Genomic DNA, 17,745 nt, shown 5'->3' on the forward strand with positions numbered 1-17,745 from the left:
ACGGGCACTTCAGCTGCGGATGTGGGCACAGGAGAGCAGTGATGCCCGCCCATATCTCTCCTACTGTACAGGAGAGCAGTGCTCCACCCATATCTTTCCTACTGTAGGGGCATAGGAGAGCAGTGCTCCACCCATATCTCTCCTACTGTACAGGAGAGCAGTGCTCCACCCATATCTCTCCTACTGTAGGGGGCGGGGCATAGGAGAGCAGTGCTCCACCCATATCTCTCCTACTGTAGGGGGCGGGGCATAGGAGAGCAGTGCTCCACCCATATCTTTCCTACTGTAGGGGCATAGGAGAGCAGTGCTCCACCCATATCTCTCCTACTGTAGGGGGCGGGGCATAGGAGAATAGGGGGCGGGGCATAGGAGAGCAGTGCTCCACCCATATCTCTCCTACTGTATGGGGCGGGGCATAGGAGAGCAGTGCTCCACCCATATCTCTCCTACTGTACAGGAGAGCAGTGCTCCACCCATATCTCTCCTACTGTAGGGGCATAGGAGGCTCCACCCATATCTTTCCTACTGTAGGGGCATAGGAGAGCAGTGCTCCACCCATATCTCTCCTACTGTATGGGGCGGGGCATAGGAGAGCAGTGCTCCACCCATATCTCTCCTACTGTACAGGAGAGCAGTGCTCCACCCATATCTCTCCTACTGTATGGGGCGGGGCATAGGAGAGCAGTGCTCCACCCATATCTTTCCTACTGTACAGGAGAGCAGTGCTCCACCCATATCTCTCCTACTGTACAGGAGAGCAGTGCTCCACCCATATCTTTCCTACTGTACAGGAGAGCAGTGCTCCACCCATATCTTTCCTACTGTAGGGGCATAGGAGAGCAGTGCTCCACCCATATCTCTCCTACTGTACAGGAGAGCAGTGCTCCACCCATATCTTTCCTACTGTAGGGGCATAGGAGAGCAGTGCTCCACCCATATCTCTCCTACTGTACAGGAGAGCAGTGCTCCACCCATATCTTTCCTACTGTACAGGAGAGCAGTGCTCCACCCATATCTCTCCTACTGTACAGGAGAGCAGTGCTCCACCCATATCTCTCCTACTGTACAGGCATAGGAGAGCAGTGCTCCACCCATATCTTTCCTACTGTACAGGAGAGCAGTGCTCCACCCATATCTCTCCTACTGTACAGGAGAGCAGTGCTCCACCCATATCTCTCCTACTGTACAGGAGAGCAGTGCTCCACCCATATCTTTCCTACTGTAGGGGCATAGGAGAGCAGTGCTCCACCCATATCTCTCCTACTGTACAGGAGAGCAGTGCTCCACCCATATCTTTCCTACTGTAGGGGCATAGGAGAGCAGTGCTCCACCCATATCTTTCCTACTGTACAGGAGAGCAGTGCTCCACCCATATCTTTCCTACTGTACAGGAGAGCAGTGCTCCACCCATATCTTTCCTACTGTACAGGAGAGCAGTGCTCCACCCATATCTCTCCTACTGTACAGGAGAGCAGTGCTCCACCCATATCTTTCCTACTGTACAGGAGAGCAGTGCTCCACCCATATCTCTCCTACTGTAGGGGCATAGGAGAGCAGTGCTCCACCCATATCTCTCCTACTGTAGGGGCATAGGAGAGCAGTGCTCCACCCATATCTCTCCTACTGTACAGGAGAGCAGTGCTCCACCCATATCTTTCCTACTGTACAGGAGAGCAGTGCTCCACCCATATCTCTCCTACTGTACAGGCATAGGAGAGCAGTGCTCCACCCATATCTTTCCTACTGTACAGGAGAGCAGTGCTCCACCCATATCTCTCCTACTGTACAGGAGAGCAGTGCTCCACCCATATCTCTCCTACTGTACAGGAGAGCAGTGCTCCACCCATATCTTTCCTACTGTAGGGGCATAGGAGAGCAGTGCTCCACCCATATCTCTCCTACTGTACAGGAGAGCAGTGCTCCACCCATATCTTTCCTACTGTAGGGGCATAGGAGAGCAGTGCTCCACCCATATCTTTCCTACTGTACAGGAGAGCAGTGCTCCACCCATATCTCTCCTACTGTACAGGAGAGCAGTGCTCCACCCATATCTTTCCTACTGTACAGGAGAGCAGTGCTCCACCCATATCTCTCCTACTGTAGGGGCATAGGAGGCTCCACCCATATCTCTCCTACTGTACAGGAGAGCAGTGCTCCACCCATATCTTTCCTACTGTAGGGGGCGGGGCACAGGAGAGCAGTGCTCCACCCATATCTTTCCTACTGTAGGGGGCGGGGCATAGGAGAGCAGTGCTCCACCCATATCTTTCCTACTGTACAGGAGAGCAGTGCTCCACCCATATCTTTCCTACTGTAGGGGCACAGGAGAGCAGTGCTCCACCCATATCTTTCCTACTGTAGGGGCATAGGAGAGCAGTGCTCCACCCATATCTCTCCTACTGTACAGGAGAGCAGTGCTCCACCCATATCTTTCCTACTGTACAGGAGAGCAGTGCTCCACCCATATCTTTCCTACTGTAGGGGGCGGGGCATAGGAGAGCAGTGCTCCACCCATATCTTTCCTACTGTGGGGGATCAAACCGACAACCCTTCGGTCACAAGCCCGCCCCCACGGCGTTCCAGTACAGTCCTTCGGTGTTCCGCTATCCCACTTCAGAAACAAAACACAAGAGGCCTCTATTACTGCAAAACATGTTTATTCTTCATGTAAAATATCATCCATCATAGAAAAAGGGACTTTTTCAAGAGATGTTCATGTTCCTGAGAACCTAGAGATCACAGTAGATACTTGCCTTGAGAGAGGACGGGGCATGGGACAGGAAGGGGCGGAGCATGTGACGGGAAGGGGCGGGGCATGGGACAGGAAGGGGCGGGGCATGTGACCTGAAGGGGCAGGGTATGGGCAGGAATGGGCGGAGTATGGGACCGGAAGGGGCAACGTATGGTGGGGGCGGAGCAATGGAGGGGTGGGTTGGTTGTGCGTTTGATGGGGATCCCCCACCAAGAGTTAGGGTAAAGCCTAACCTTTGACCTTCTTTCAGGCTGAACTGCAGCAAACTGGCCGAAACTATTCAGCCAGCTGGAGGCTTCTACCCAGCGGGTCGAAACTACCCAGCGAGCTGGAGGCTTCTACCCAGTGGGTCAAAACTACCCAGCGAGCTGGAGGCTTCTACCCAGCAGGTCAAAACTAGCCAGCAGGCCATAGGCCCCTGAAGGTCACGTCTGAAGGTCAGGCCAGTAGTAAAGTCACGTCTGAAGGTCAGGCCAGTAGTAAAGTCTCGTCTGAAGGTTAGGTCAGTAGTAAGGTCACTTCAGTAGTAAAGTCACGTCTGAAGGTCACGTCAGTAGTAAAGTCACGTCTGAAGGTCAGGCCAGTAGTAAAGTCACGTCTGAAGGTCAGGTCAGTAGTAAAGTCACGTCTGAAGGTCAGGTCAGTAGTAAAGTCACGTCTGAAGGTCAGGCCAGTAGTAAAGTCTCGTCTGAAGGTTAGGTCAGTAGTAAGGTCACTTCAGTAGTAAAGTCACGTCTGAAGGTCACGTCAGTAGTAAAGTCATGTCTGAAGGTCAGGCCAGTAGTAAAGTCACGTCTGAAGGTCAGGTCAGTAGTAAAGTCTCGTCTGAAGGTCAGGCCAGTAGTAAAGTCACGTCTGAAGGTCAGGTCAGTAGTAAAGTCACGTCTGAATGTCACTTCAGTAGTAAAGTCACGTCTGAATGTCACGTCAGCAGTAAAGTCACGTCTGAAGGTCACGTCAGTAGTAAGGTCACGTCTGAAGGTCACGTCAGTAGTAAGGTCACTTCAGTAGTAAGGTCACCCGCTGCAGCTGAATGAGCGCGGTGCATGACCTCTGACCTCTCACTGGTCGGCAGCTCTGATTGGTCAGGAGCTCTTAACTGCCACATGAGCAGGGGAGATGACATCATGGCTTTGCCCCGCCCCCATCCAGCACCCCTTCTCTTGAACAATCCACTGCCCCCCCTCCAGCCCCCTTCCTCTTAAAGTGCCCCCCCCTCTACAGCCCCCTCCAAACATCAAAAGGCAGAACAGCAGATCACCACCGACCCTGAGGGCCGCTTCCTCATCAATGTAACAACTGGCTATGAGACACACGTGGAAGACAAGTACACACACGTACATACACACTTACATGCATACAAGACAAGTACACACGCACATACACACTTACATACATACAAGCCATTCTAGTCAGCCTAACAAACCAACTATTTTCTACATTTAATGCAAATAGCAATATACAACCTTTGAGATATAAAATATTCTTTGTAAATATAGCAATGTATATAAAATTAGAAAGGTATAAAACACAAACAATAAGGGCTTCATTAACATGTTCAGGCAAAATCATTAATCATGGCAGAAAGTTGCTACTCGCTTCAGAGAATCGCTGTGTCAATGGCTGAAGAGAATAGCGATCAGAACACACACAGTAACAGATGGATACAAAATAACACCAAAATAAAGAATTCCAAAAGAATGGCACCGTTGTAAACAAGTTCACCAACACAAGAAGGTAGTCGCCCTGCACGGAGTCAGCTCTGCCTCCAGTGGAGCGACAACACAACATCGCCTGTTGCCATGGTGAGACCCAGAGTCCCGTCGCCATGGTGAGACCCAGAGTCCCGTCGCCATGACAGCAGCCAGAGTCACCTCGCTCTTGCTCAAAAGACTGACTAAACCCACAGTTTGATTGGTCAAGCACAGCCAGCACAGGCCATCTACAGTAGCCACTGTCTTCAGGTGGATTCTCTGTTGAAATGAAATACTGATGCGGGGAGTCGACTAATAAGATCAATGAGATTATTAAGCACCTCAAACTGTGACAGTGTGACATTAAACTGATTCTTCCTTTTTAAGCTCTGCAAATACCATCTTACAGTGACTTGTGTTTTGCAATCACAAACTGATTGTTATTTATTTGCTCAGCTGACCAGCTGTTCAGTGTCGATATCAATACTAATATCATGCTGTACACCGGCCGGCGCTCTGCATTCACAAACTTTATCTGGTAGTTTGGTTGACACCACAACCCACACACACACACACACACACACACACACACCTCAACCCTCGGCATTTGGAGTCAACCAATCAGGTTGTCCAGGCCTCTGGCTAGTCTAACAAGGGGGGGGGGGGGGGGGGGGGGGGGAGTCTAAGGGTGATGGAGGAACTTCATGTTCCAAAAGGCAAGAGTAAGTAAACCAGTGAATGACTGTGTGTGTGTGTGTAAGACAGAGAGAAAGACCGGTGAATGATTGAGCACTTCCACTGGCACGTTTCACCTGGAGGGAAGTTTATGTGCCATGTTTACAGTGACACACACACACACACACAAAGAATACAAGCAAACAGTTTAAAATGTTTGGAACAGTAAAGTTAGTGCGCTGGAGGTGTAAGGTCAGAGTGGTGTGTGTGTGTGTGTGTGTGTGTGTGTGGTTAGTGAAACTTTATGAGCCGTAAGGTTAGCATATTTGAGATGTAACGTTACCATGTTGATACAGACATTCATAGCAGTAGTTTTAGCTTCAGATATTTGGGGTCATAGGGCTAGCGTGCTAGTGAGAGCATTTACAGCAGTATGGTTAGCGTGCTAGCTAAACACATTATGGAGCAGTAGGGTTAGCGTGCTAATGAGGACCTTATAGGAGTAGGGTTAGCAAGCTAGTGAGGACACTCAAGCGCAGTAGGGTTGGCAAGTGTGAGGACATTTAGAACAGAGTCGTTAGCATGCTAGTGAGGACATTTAGATCAGCATGGTTAGCATGCTAGTGAGGACATGTAGAGCAGAATGGTTAGCATGCTAACAGCCAGGTTAGCTTATTAGGGAGGACTTGTAGAGCAGAATGGTTAGCATGCTAGCAGAATGGTTATCTTATTAGGGAGGACTTGTAGAGCAGAATGGTTAGCATGCTAGCAGAATGGTTATCTTATTAGGGAGGACTTGTAGAGCAGAATGGTTAGCATGCTAACAGAATGGTTAGCTTATTAGGGAGGACGTAGAACAGGATGGTTAGCGTGCCAATGAAGACATGTAGCGCAAAATGGTTGGTGTTCTGGTGAGGACCTTTGGAGCTGCAGAGTTAGTTTGAGGGTTCTGTCGAGCCAGTCTCAGTCGGCTTAACTGTAGAGGCCTCTTCTGTACGTGTGTGTGTGTGTGTGTGTGTGTGTGTGTGTGTGTGTGTGTGTGTGTGTGTGTGTGTGGAGGCCTCCCCTGTACTTCCCCTTCCTGTCTTTAACTGTTACCCAAGAGGCGAAGGGGCCTCAAGCCACAACGTCTGAGGCAACGGAACTCAGCCTCTCCCGTCCCCGAAACAGCAGCACATGGGGGACTAACACACACACACACACACACACACACACACACACACACACACACACACACACACACACACACACACACACACACACACACACACACACACAGACACACAGACACACAGACACACACACATCCCTCGCCTGCAGCACATGGGGGCCTAACTGACTGGCTGGTTCGGTGAGGGGCCCAAACTGGCTTCTAGTTCAACTTCCCTGGTTGGCTCTGCCCGTCACGAGTGCATAAATTATTGACACCAAACAAAACGTATAAAAGCAAAATAAAATCAAAATGCAGTAGGCGATTAAAACATGAGAATGCAGTAGGCGATTAAAACACACCCTGCCACATGTACACACACCTGTACACACACATGTACACACACATGTACACACACATGTACACACACCTGTACACATCCTATTTTTTTTCCATCTTTTCCAGGCTTGACCAGAGCTTACACTACTGACCCATAATTTAGTAACATCACCACCAGACCAAAGGCCTAGACTCCGTACACACACACACACACACACACACACACACACACTGCTCTACTCCAGACAGCTCTTCGGTCTTGATGGTCCGTACGGGAGCACACACACACACACACACACACACTGCTCTACTCCAGACAGCTCTTCGGTCTTGATGGTGCGTACGGGAGCACACACACACACACACACACACACACACACACACACACACACACACACACACACACACACTGCTCTACTCCACAGACAGCTCTTCGGTCTTGATGGTGCATACGGGAGCACACAGACAGCACACACACACACACACACACACACACACACACTGCTCTACTCCACAGACAGCTCTTCGGTCTTGATGGTGCGTACGGGAGTGCCGTCCTGGCTGCCGTTGGATGAGTCTGAGCCCTCGTCCTTGACCGCGGCGTCTTGGGCGTGTAAGTCCGCTGCCCCGGCGGCCGTTGTCATGGCGAGCTGGGCGGCGGCAGAGGAGGAGTAGGGCACCTGCGTGAAGCACAGGTGTTTGAGCACCTGCTGGGGGCTGGAGAAGCTGGCGTCACACACATTACACCTGTAGAATAGAATAGAAATGAGTAGAGTATTAATGAGTAGAGTAGAGTATTAATGAGTAGAGTAGAGTATTAATGAGTAGAGTAGAGTAGAATAGAACAGAATAGAGTAGAGTAGAATAGAGTAATGTAGAGTACAGTAGAGTAGAGTAGAAATGAGTAGAGTACATTGTTTACATTGTACTGTATGTTGTGTGTGGTGTCTTAAGCTGCTGGGACCTTGAATTTCCCCTTGGGGATCAATAAAGTATCTATCTATCTATCTATCTCTATCGAGTAGAGTAGAGTAGAGTAGAAATGAGTAGAGTAGAGTAGAGTAGAAATGAGTAGAGTAGAGTAGAGTAGAGTAGAGTAGAGTATTAATGAGAAGAGTAGAAATGAGTAGAGTAATGTAGAGTAGAGTAGAGTAGAGTAGAGATGAGTAGAGTAGAGTAGAGTAGAGATGAGTAGAGTAGAGTAGAGTAGAGTAGAGTAGAAATGAGTAGAGTAGAGTAGAGTAGAGTAGAGTAGAGTAGAGTAGAGTACAAATGAGTAGAGTAGAGTAGAGTAGAATAGAGTAGAGTAGAGTAGAGTAGAGTAGAATAGAAATGAGTAGAGTAGAGTAGAGTAGAGATGAGTAGAGTAGAGTAGAGTAGAGTAGAGTAGAGTAGAGTAGAATAGAACAGAGTAGAGTAGAATAGAATAGAATAGAATAGAGTAGAGTAGAGTAGAGTAGAGTAGAGTAGAATAGAACAGAGTAGAGTAGAGTAGAGTAGAGTAGAACAGAGTAGAGTAGAGTAGAGATGAGTAGAGAGGAGTAGAGTAGAGTAGAGTAGAGTAGAGTAGAACAGAGTAGAACAGAGTAGAGTAGAGTAGAGTAGAATAGAACAGAGTAGAGTAGAGTAGAGATGAGTAGAGATGAGTAGAGTAGAGTAGAGTAGAGTAGAATAGAAATGAGTAGAGTAGAGTAGAAATGAGTAGAGTAGAATAGAACAGAGTAGAGTAGAGTAGAGTAGAGTAGAGTAGAGTAGAATAGAATAGAATAGAATAGAATAGAATAGAGTAGAGTAAACAGTACATAGTAATTACATTGCATGTAAATGCAATGTACTGTTATCCCTGTTCTTTTTATTATTATCGGGATAATTATTCTTCCTCCGACCAAAATCAACGGTTTTTGACGCTAAAACCACTTAACCGTTTGACGTCATTCAAGCACTCATACAAAGGTCTTGTAACGGAGATTTGACGAATGTATTTTTCACACTTGTGAACTTTATACTTTTTAAGATATTTACGATAAAAGAATTAAAAACTCTCATAGAGTTAACATTGAGAAGCTTTGGCGGCAACGAAGCCTCTGTTACGTCAGTGCTCAGCTGTCCGTAATCAAGGATCCACACCACTGCGCTAAACCAGGCTGCTGAACCTGAATGTTATGTCTACTCATTAAGCTGTACTGCTGTAACCCAGGACGTTATCGTCTTGTCTCCTGTTAGGCTAGCTACTACTCCTTACATTTGTTTATATCATTACAGTAACCGGTTTGCTCTCGGTAACGTTATCAACAGCTAAAGACAATCTAACCTAACATCAACGTAAATTTAACACTGTATGTAGCTAGCAGCTAACGGCAACCAAACTTGCTCCAGGCTAGGTTTAACGTCGGGTAGGCTGCAAGGCCAACAGGGCTTACACAAGGGCTTTTAGCCATCTCACAGAGCAGCCTATACAACACCGATCTTCACCCAGCGTTTTAAGTGAAGTCCAACCTGATAGACATTTAGGTTCAAGCCTACTCACAGTCGTTTCTAGCACAAACTGCATTGCTATCATTTCACGTTTGTTTGTTAGCAAGCTAGTCGTTTCAGCTTGGGGACTTGCCAACCAGGCAATCATTTAAAGCGTTCGGTATCATTCACAAATTAAAAACCTTTGTTAACAGCTTATTGTACATTCCTATTAGGACAATCACACACCTGGAGACACTTCGAAGAACATAGCTCATCCTGTAATATAGCCTACATAACATACCCTACTGTAAGCTAACGTTACATTTGCTAGATATCCTACCTGTTGCTGCATCATCATTGATTGGCGTTATTTGAGATTGTAGGTATTCCAATTCCTATTCTGTATTCCAATGGTGTCTAGTATGGCCTACTTTTAACCTGCATTAGTGTAGATATGAAGGCTATAGCTATCCTACCAGTCGTTTCACTGTAGGCTAAGTGTCAGCTCTTGCAACTCGTTTGAAGTTGGCAACTTCATGTCAGTCTTTTAAATTCTAATAAATTAAGATTTATTTTCTATAATAGCCTATATCCACAATTTTCATAAATCACTTTTTAAATGTGAATTTTCAGTGGAATTGTAATTGGGTTATTGTTATTTAGCCTATCTATTCTTCTCTGTAGCCTAGTTGTCTTTTTAACTATAGGCCTAATACAATGTTTTACACAGTCAGCAACCTTTTTCGCATTTACATGCAATGGTAATTCCTTCCATGGAATTACATTTTCTAGTTTAATCTATAAAGCACAGTTACACACAGCATAAGCTGACCAAAGAGCACACAACATTGTACCTGTAGCCCTATAAATACACACATACCACAATCAGCACCCTTAAAGGAATACGCCACCCAAAAATGAAATTAAGCCAGTCTCGGTCACCCCCAGAGTTAGAACAGTGAAAAAAACCCGGTTAAAATCCGTCCGGGCATTGTCCTGCTTTGGGAGCAGCGTTTTTAGCTTTAGCTTAGCATAGTTGCTGTAAATGAAGGGTGTCAGTTAGCACGTCCTTCAAAAAAATTGACCGAGACATCTACATTTTTTTCTAAATATATCTTGGGAGCCATGTGTTAAAAACGAGCACACATCATAATGCAAAATCAAACGAGGCTATTATCTGGGCAGATATTTACTTGGAACTATAGTCGGCCTCATCACAGGCGAAGCACTGCTAGATAGGCACAAGGTTCTCATGCAGCAGCACTTGAATCCCATTCCGTGAAGTTCCAGTCGAAGTTAGGAGTTTTCAAGTGCTACGTGAGACTAGCGGTGCTTCACCTGTGATGAGGCTGAATATAGTTCCAAGTAAATATCTGCCCAGGTAATAGCCTCGTTCAATTTTGCATTATGATTTGTACTTGTTCTGAACACACGTCTCCCGAGATATTTTTAGAAAAAAAAATAGATGTCTCGGTCACTTTTTTGGAGGACGTGCTAACTGACACCCTTCATTTACAGCAACTATGCTAAGCTGAAGCTAAAAACGCTGCTAACAAAGCAGGACAATGCCCGGACGGATTTTAACCGGGTTTTTTTCACTGTTCTAACTCTGGGGGTGACCCGAGACTGGCTTAATTTCATTTTTGGGTGGCGTATTCCTTTAAAACACACACACTCACACACACGTTGTACCTGTAGGGTTGTTGGCCTGCACTGCTGCTGAGGAACAGCGCCTCCAGCTGGCTGTGGTCGGCGCTGCTGCAGAGCTCTGTCGCCCCCTGGCGGTGCTCGCTGGCGTCGGCGTGCCCGAGGCAGACGTGGCGCGCGGCCTGGTTGGCGCGGCAGAAGCTCTTGCCGCAGGCCTGGCAGCGGTACGGCTTGCCCGTGTGGATGTACATGTGCTCGCGCCAGTGGCTCTTCTGGATGAACTTGCGCCCGCAGGTGGAGCACTCGTACTTGCGTCGCTTCACCTCCCGCTCGGCCTGCTCCTGCTGCTCCTGCTGCTCCGTCTGCTCCACCTCTCGCTCCACCTGCTCCGAGGCCTCCGCACCCTCCAGGTGGTCGATGTCGGCGATGTCGGAGGGCGGGGGGGTGTCGGCCTGAGGCTGGCCCAGCGCGGCGTACATGGAGACGGGGAGGTGGGGGAGGTGGGGGAGGTGGGGGCGTGGCGAGCGCTTGAGGGCGGAGGAGGAGAACAAGGACGATAACGAGGCGCTGGGCTGCTCTCCGTCCGACGCCAGGGTGGAGGAGGCGGTCGCCGCGGTGATGGCAGCGGTTGCCATGGCGCTGCTGCTGCTGCGGAGCAGCTCCTCCATCTCGGGCGTGGCGCCGCCGTCAGCCACCAGGGGGAGCGCAGCGTGTGTGTGTGTGTGCAGCGCAGCCTGCGTGTGCGTGTGTGTGTGCGTGTGTGTGTGCGTGTGTGTGTGCAGCAGGTGCTCTCGCAGGGCCGAGCGCTGGGGGAAGCGAGCATCACACACGTGGCACGAGTGCTGCCGGCGGAAGGAGCGGTGCATGATGCTCGGCTTCACGTGCAGGATGGTGCCGGCGCCCGTCGCCATGGAGACGCAGGGGGGAGGGGGGGAGGAGGAGGAGTGGGGGGGGGAGGAGGCGTACGCAGCGTCCATGACGACAGTGTCCATGACGACGTCCTCCGTGCTGCGCTGCTGCGTGCTGAAGGTCTCCCGTAGCTCCGCCCCTCCGCCCCTGGCCTCGTCCAATCCCAGCGCTCCGGCTCCGGCGTCGGGCGGCGAGGAGGAGAGGCGAGCGGCTAGCGCCTCCTGCTGGTCGGAGATCTGAATGCCGTAGAGGGCGGAGGCGGCGGTGGGGGCGGTGGGGGCCGTGTGGGCCGGGGGGGTCTCGGAGGGGGGGTGCAGGTCCTGCAGCAGGGGGAAGGCGTGCAGGTGCAGGTGCAGGAAGTTGACTCCCTCCTCCAGACGCGTCGGGTCCATCAGCTGAGAGGGCAGACGTCCCGTGTACATCAGGTTCAGCAGGTAGCTGAAGATATCCGGCGCGATGTCCACCGGCTTCAGCCGCACGCAGTCGCTGAGGGAGGCACACACACACACACACATTACACACACACACGCACGCACGCACGCACGCACGCACGCACGTTACACACACACACACACACACACACGTTACACACACACACACGTCACACACACGTTACACACACACACACACACACACACACACACACACACACACACACAGACACAGACACAGACACAGACACACACACACACACACACACGTTACACATTGTCTAGAATGAACACATAGATTGCCCTCACACACTAGCATCTTGACCCCCTAAATTTCCCCTCTTCAGGATCATGTAGCGATACAGTAGTATAGTACTAGTAGACCAATTTCTCTCGTAAGAGAGACAATAAAAGTTGCAGCTCAAATTTCCAATTCAGTTGCAGCTTTTGTTCATATCCTACTGTACATAAAACCTTATAAGGGTATTTTTTTTACTTAGGCTTAGGGGTGTCACGATACCAAAAAATCAGTAGTCGGTGCCAATACCAGTAAAAGTACACGATTCTCGATGCCAAATTCGATACTATCGTTAAAAAAAAGGATTTTCTAAAATCCCATGTACTTAATGAATTTCTTTATTGAAATATTTGCAGAATACTGAAATATAATTTCTATAACATACAGAGCATAACAGAATACAGTATCCAATTGCGAGCATATCACATAGGCTTAGGCTACACATAATTAATTAAATCACTTGTCTAATGGATTGTATAAAAACCAACAACTTGCATCGCTTTTTATCGCTCTGCTTTCATATATAATGTGAATGATTTTTTTTTACAAGATGTAAAGTCTTTATTTGAAACACACACACATTCTGTAACTATGCATTCTATATGAAATTTCTGATCTTCATTAGCAGCAAACTTTATGCAGATTATAGCCTACTATTCATATTACAACTCCACCTCTTAAATTCAGCTGTCTGGTTGAAGCCTCAACATTTTGTAAACAACGTAGCAGGCTAAGCTTATCATACTCTACTGGTTGGACTGTTCAGTTTCCCCACATGTGTTTAAGTTTCAAGGTAAGCTAATTTTTCTCCTTGGGACAGAACCTTTTAAGTCTTGGAGTTGAAAAACATTGGTATTGAGATGGTCAGTCAACTTGAATGCAAGAGTTTTAATGTCTGCAGCATAGACTAGCTAATGATGCTAACCGGATTTTAAACAGCAATTTAGCTAGTCGTTTTCTGTGCGTCATTGCGTTCACGATTGTGAATGTTTTATTTGGATTCAATGTGCATGTCGTGGACGGGTGTCCATTGAGCACGTACGAGAGCGGGCCAAGGAGAACAAGTTTACTTTTACTGTTTGGTGAAGTTGCACGTATAATCTACAAAAGTTGTGGAAGAACTATATGCTTCCACCCGGGCAGCGTCAGGTGCATCAGTACGACCACGCTTCCAGGAATGATCTGGTTGGTTTTCATGGAGACAGACGCTGTGTGCACGGAGGGTAGAGGCTGTGTGTGTGTGTGTGTGTGTGTGTGTGTGTGTGTGTGTGTGTGCATATGTGTGTGCATGAGAGGCAGACGCGTGAGTGACAGAGAGGGAGAGCAGGGAAAGGAAATTCAGCTTAAGAATGTTGCGTGTTTTTCAATACCGTTAAAAAATAGATAGGCTAAGTAAATAATAAAAAAAGTAACGAAACGCAATATGTGGCGGCCGGTGCTGAATCTGTGGCGCATCACCACAAATTAGTCTATGTGTGGGAAACACTGTATTGCCCCCATCAGTTCCGGAAGAGTCGCAGCACCGATGCTTATGCTGGCGTCGGTGCTTACGGTGCTTCAAAAAAATAGGCATCGCCGGTGTTTTTTCATTTTAGAATCGAGAGGTATCGCAAGTATCGGTTCTCGTGACATCCCTACTTAGGCTGCACAAAGCACAGGGCAGTCTGTGGGGCAGTCTACTTTTTCGAGGAAGGCATTTGTGAGACGTTTCGTTTGGAGCGGCTATCAAAACATTTTCGGTTTGGTTTGGGATTTAATTTTACTTTTAGACTGTCTGATTATATTGCTAAATGTTGGGACTGATGAGCACTGAAATCTGGTATTTGATGGTTTACTATTAAGTTTCATGTCGTTGAAAGTGTTGGGATTTCCACCCGCTGTTTGTGAGAGAATTCATTGAACATGATCTGTGCTGAAATAAATGGAGTTATTTGAATCGCGGCCACAAGTAGGCTAGCCTAGTATGTGTGCGTTAAACTATAACTCCTGCTCAAACAAAATGTGTGCGAGTCTGGTTTTAGAGCTATCCACAGTACTGAATCTGCCTTACTAAAAGTATACAACGACATCTTGCTTTGCACTGACTCTGGTTCCTGCGCCATTCTAGTTTTATTAGATCTTAGTGCTGCATTTGACACTATTGATCATGGCATCCTTCTGCAGAGGCTGGAACATAGGGTTGGGCTGGAGGGCACTGTTTTAACCTGGTTCACCTCTTACCTAAAAGACAGGACTTTTTCAGTTAAACTGGGTCATCACTCCTCTTCCTCTGCCACCATGAAATATGGGGTCCCCCAAGGCTCAATCCTCGGCCCCCTCCTCTTCTCTCTCTACATGCTGCCCCTCAGTTCCATCTTTCACAAATATGGCATCCAGTACCACTGCTATGCTGATGATACCCAGATCTACCTCCCAGTTGCCCCTCAGACCACATGCACATTAAACAAACTCCATAGTTGCCTCAATGATATCAAATATTGGATGGCATGCAATTTCTTACAACTCAACAATAGCAAAACAGAAGTCATTATATTTGGTCCCCCTCCCTCTGTCACCAGCCTCAGCAGTGCTCTTGGTCCCCCTCTCCAATAACGTGAACGCTGTGGTCAGGAATCTTGGTGTCATGCTGGATAGCTCTTTGAATTTTAATAAACAAATCAACAGTGTGGTTAGAAGTGTTTTTTATCAACTTAGAGTAATATCAAATAAATAAATCCCTTAAATCCCTTTTAACCCAGAATGATCTTGACATTCTCATACATGCTTTTATTACCTCTAGACTTGATTACTGCAATATTTTATACACAGGTCTTACTCAAACCAATATCCACAAACTACAGATGGTCCAGAATGCAGCAGCCAGATTGCTCACTGGCACTAAAAAGAGAGAGCACATCACACCAGTCCTGGCTCAGCTGCACTGGCTCCCTGTCAAATTCAGAATTGATTTTAAGATTTTACTCTTTGTTTTTAAAGCTCTTAATGGTTTAGCCCCCCCTTATATTGTAGAAATGCTCTCCCCACACTCCACCCCCAGGTCGACCCGGTCATCTACAAAACAGCTCCTCTCTGTGCCCCGTACACGTCTAAAAACAAAAGGTGACCGGGCATTCTCTGTTGCTGGCCCAAACCTGTGGAATCCCCTTCCACTCCATATTAAGTCCTCCACCACCCTTGCCAGCTTTAAGTCTAATTTAAAGACATACCTTTTCACTCTTGCTTTTAACAACCCCTAACACCCTCCCTTATTCCCCACTGCCTTTTTATTTATTATTTTTATAATCTATTTTAATTTATTTTTATATATTTTATTTTATTTCACTTAGTCTATTGCTTTTAACCTTACTTTTTACTTCTTTTATTTTCTTGCTTGATTCTATTTCACCTGTTTTATTCCATATATTGTATTTCACTTAGTCTATTGCTTTTAACCTTCTTACGTTTTTTACTTCTTTTATTTTCTTGCTTGATTCTATTTCACCTGTTTTATTCTATGCTGATTGCTGATCTTAATATTGTTTTCTTTTACTTATTTTATGCATTGTTTTGTCAAGACCTGTGTATTCTTGGGCTCCTTTTATCTACTGTCCTGCCCTAACCTGATTTCTGCCAATGTAAAGCGCTTTGAGTCAACTCCTGTTGTATTTAAATGTGCTATATAAATAAAAGTGACTTGACTTGACTTGACTTGACGGCTCCGTGATCCAGCATTGTTGTACAAGGGTCTAGTCAGGTGAGGTCAAGCGCGGGGGCTGGACTAGAGGTTCGAGGTGGGGCTATGTCGTCATAAAAACACTAGATCTGCGTTTACACGGCAAAATGAAAACGGGGTTTTCAAAAACTCCCACTTTGAAAGACGTTTTCAAAAACCATTGTTTTCAGCCTCCGAAACTGCGGCGTCGTGTAAACGCAAGGCGTAACTGATGGAAAAAAACACTGTTTTTTAAAAAAAAAAACATTGTCGTGTAAACAGGGCCTGAGTGTGTGTGTGTGTGTGTGTGTGTGTGTGTGTGTGTGTGTGTGTGTGTGTGAGTGAATACATGGGTGTGTGTGCGTGTGAATGTGCACATGCCTGTATTTACCTGTGTGTGTGTGTGTGTGTGTACCTGTCCTGATGGATGAACAACATCCTGAAGTAGTTGGAGAAGGTGTGTGTGTGTGTGTGTGTGTGTGTGTGTGTGTGTGTGTGTGTGTGTGTGTGTGTGTGTGTGTGTGTGTGTGCACCTGTCCTGATGGATGAACAACATCCTGAAGTAGTTGGAGAAGGTGTGTGTGTGTGTGTGTGTGTGTGCCTGTCCTGATGGATGAACAGCATCCTAAAGTAGTTGGAGTGTGACTGTGTGTGTGAGTGAGTGAGTGAGTGAGTGAGTGAGTGAGTGAGTGAGTGAGTGTGTGTGTGTGTGTACCTGTCCTGATGGATGAACAGCATCCTAAAGTAGTTGGAGTGTGTGTGTGTGTGTGTGTGTGTGTGTGTGTGTGTGTGTGTGTGTGTGTGTGTGTGTACCTGTCCTGATGGATGAAGAGCATCCTGAAGTAGTTGGAGAAGGTGTGTGTGTGTGTGTGTGTGTGTGTACCTGTCCTACAGTAGTTGGAGTGTGAGTGAGTGAGTGAGTGAGTGAGTGTGTGTGTGTGTGTGTGTGTGTGTGTGTGTGTGTGTGTGTGTGTGAGTGTGTGTGTGTGTACCTGTCCTGATGGATGAAGAGCATCCTGAAGTAGTTGGAGAAGGTGTGTGTGTGTGTGTGTGTGTGTGTGTGTGTGTGTGTGTGTGTGTGTGTGTGTGTGTGTGTGTACCTGTCCTGGTGGATGAAGAGCATCCTGAAGTAGTTGGAGAAGGTGTGTGTGTGTGTGTGTGTGTGTGTGTGTGTGTGTGTGTGTGTGTGTGTGTGTGTGTGTGTGTGTCTGTGTGTGTGTGTGTGTGTGTGTGTGTGTGTGTGTGTGTGTGTGTGTGTGTGTGTGTGTGTGTACCTGTCCTGGTGGATGAAGAGCATCCTGAAGTAGTTGGAGAAGGTGTGTGTGTGTGTGTGTGTGTGTGTGTGTGTGTGTGTGTGTGTGTGTGTGTGTGTGTGTGTGTGTGTGTGTGTGTGTGTGTACCTGTCCTGATGGATGAAGAGCATCCTGAAGTAGTTGGAGAAGGTGTGTGTGTGTGTGTGTGTGTGTGTGTGTGTGTGTGTGTGTGTGTGTGTGTGTGTGTGTACCTGTCCTGATGGATGAAGAGCATCCTGAAGTAGTTGGAGAAGGTGTGTGTGTGTGTGTGTGTGTGTGTGTGTGTGTGTGTGTGTGTGTGTGTGTGTGTGTGTGTGTGTACCTGTCCTGATGGATGAAGAGCATCCTGAAGTAGTTGGAGAAGGTGTGTGTGTGTGTGTGTGTGTGTGTGTGTGTGTTGTGTACCTGTC

At 47.3% G+C, this 17,745-nt stretch overlaps 1 protein-coding gene across 1 annotated transcript in view; it reads right to left on the reverse strand.

Moving 5' to 3' along the window:
* Positions 1-5,768: 5,768 nt before the first annotated feature.
* The window catches only part of zbtb2b (zinc finger and BTB domain containing 2b), a gene marked incomplete in the record, with an annotated part of 16,142 nt that continues 4,165 nt past the window's right edge, over positions 5,769-17,745 (reverse strand). The window contains 2 exon segments of the mRNA XM_062550175.1: positions 5,769-7,357; positions 10,760-12,109. Coding sequence (XP_062406159.1) covers positions 7,117-7,357; positions 10,760-12,109 — 1,591 coding nt within the window.

The sequence above is a fragment of the Sardina pilchardus genome, chromosome 12 (assembly GCF_963854185.1).
Source record: "Sardina pilchardus chromosome 12, fSarPil1.1, whole genome shotgun sequence".
NCBI lineage: Eukaryota > Metazoa > Chordata > Actinopteri > Clupeiformes > Clupeidae > Sardina > Sardina pilchardus.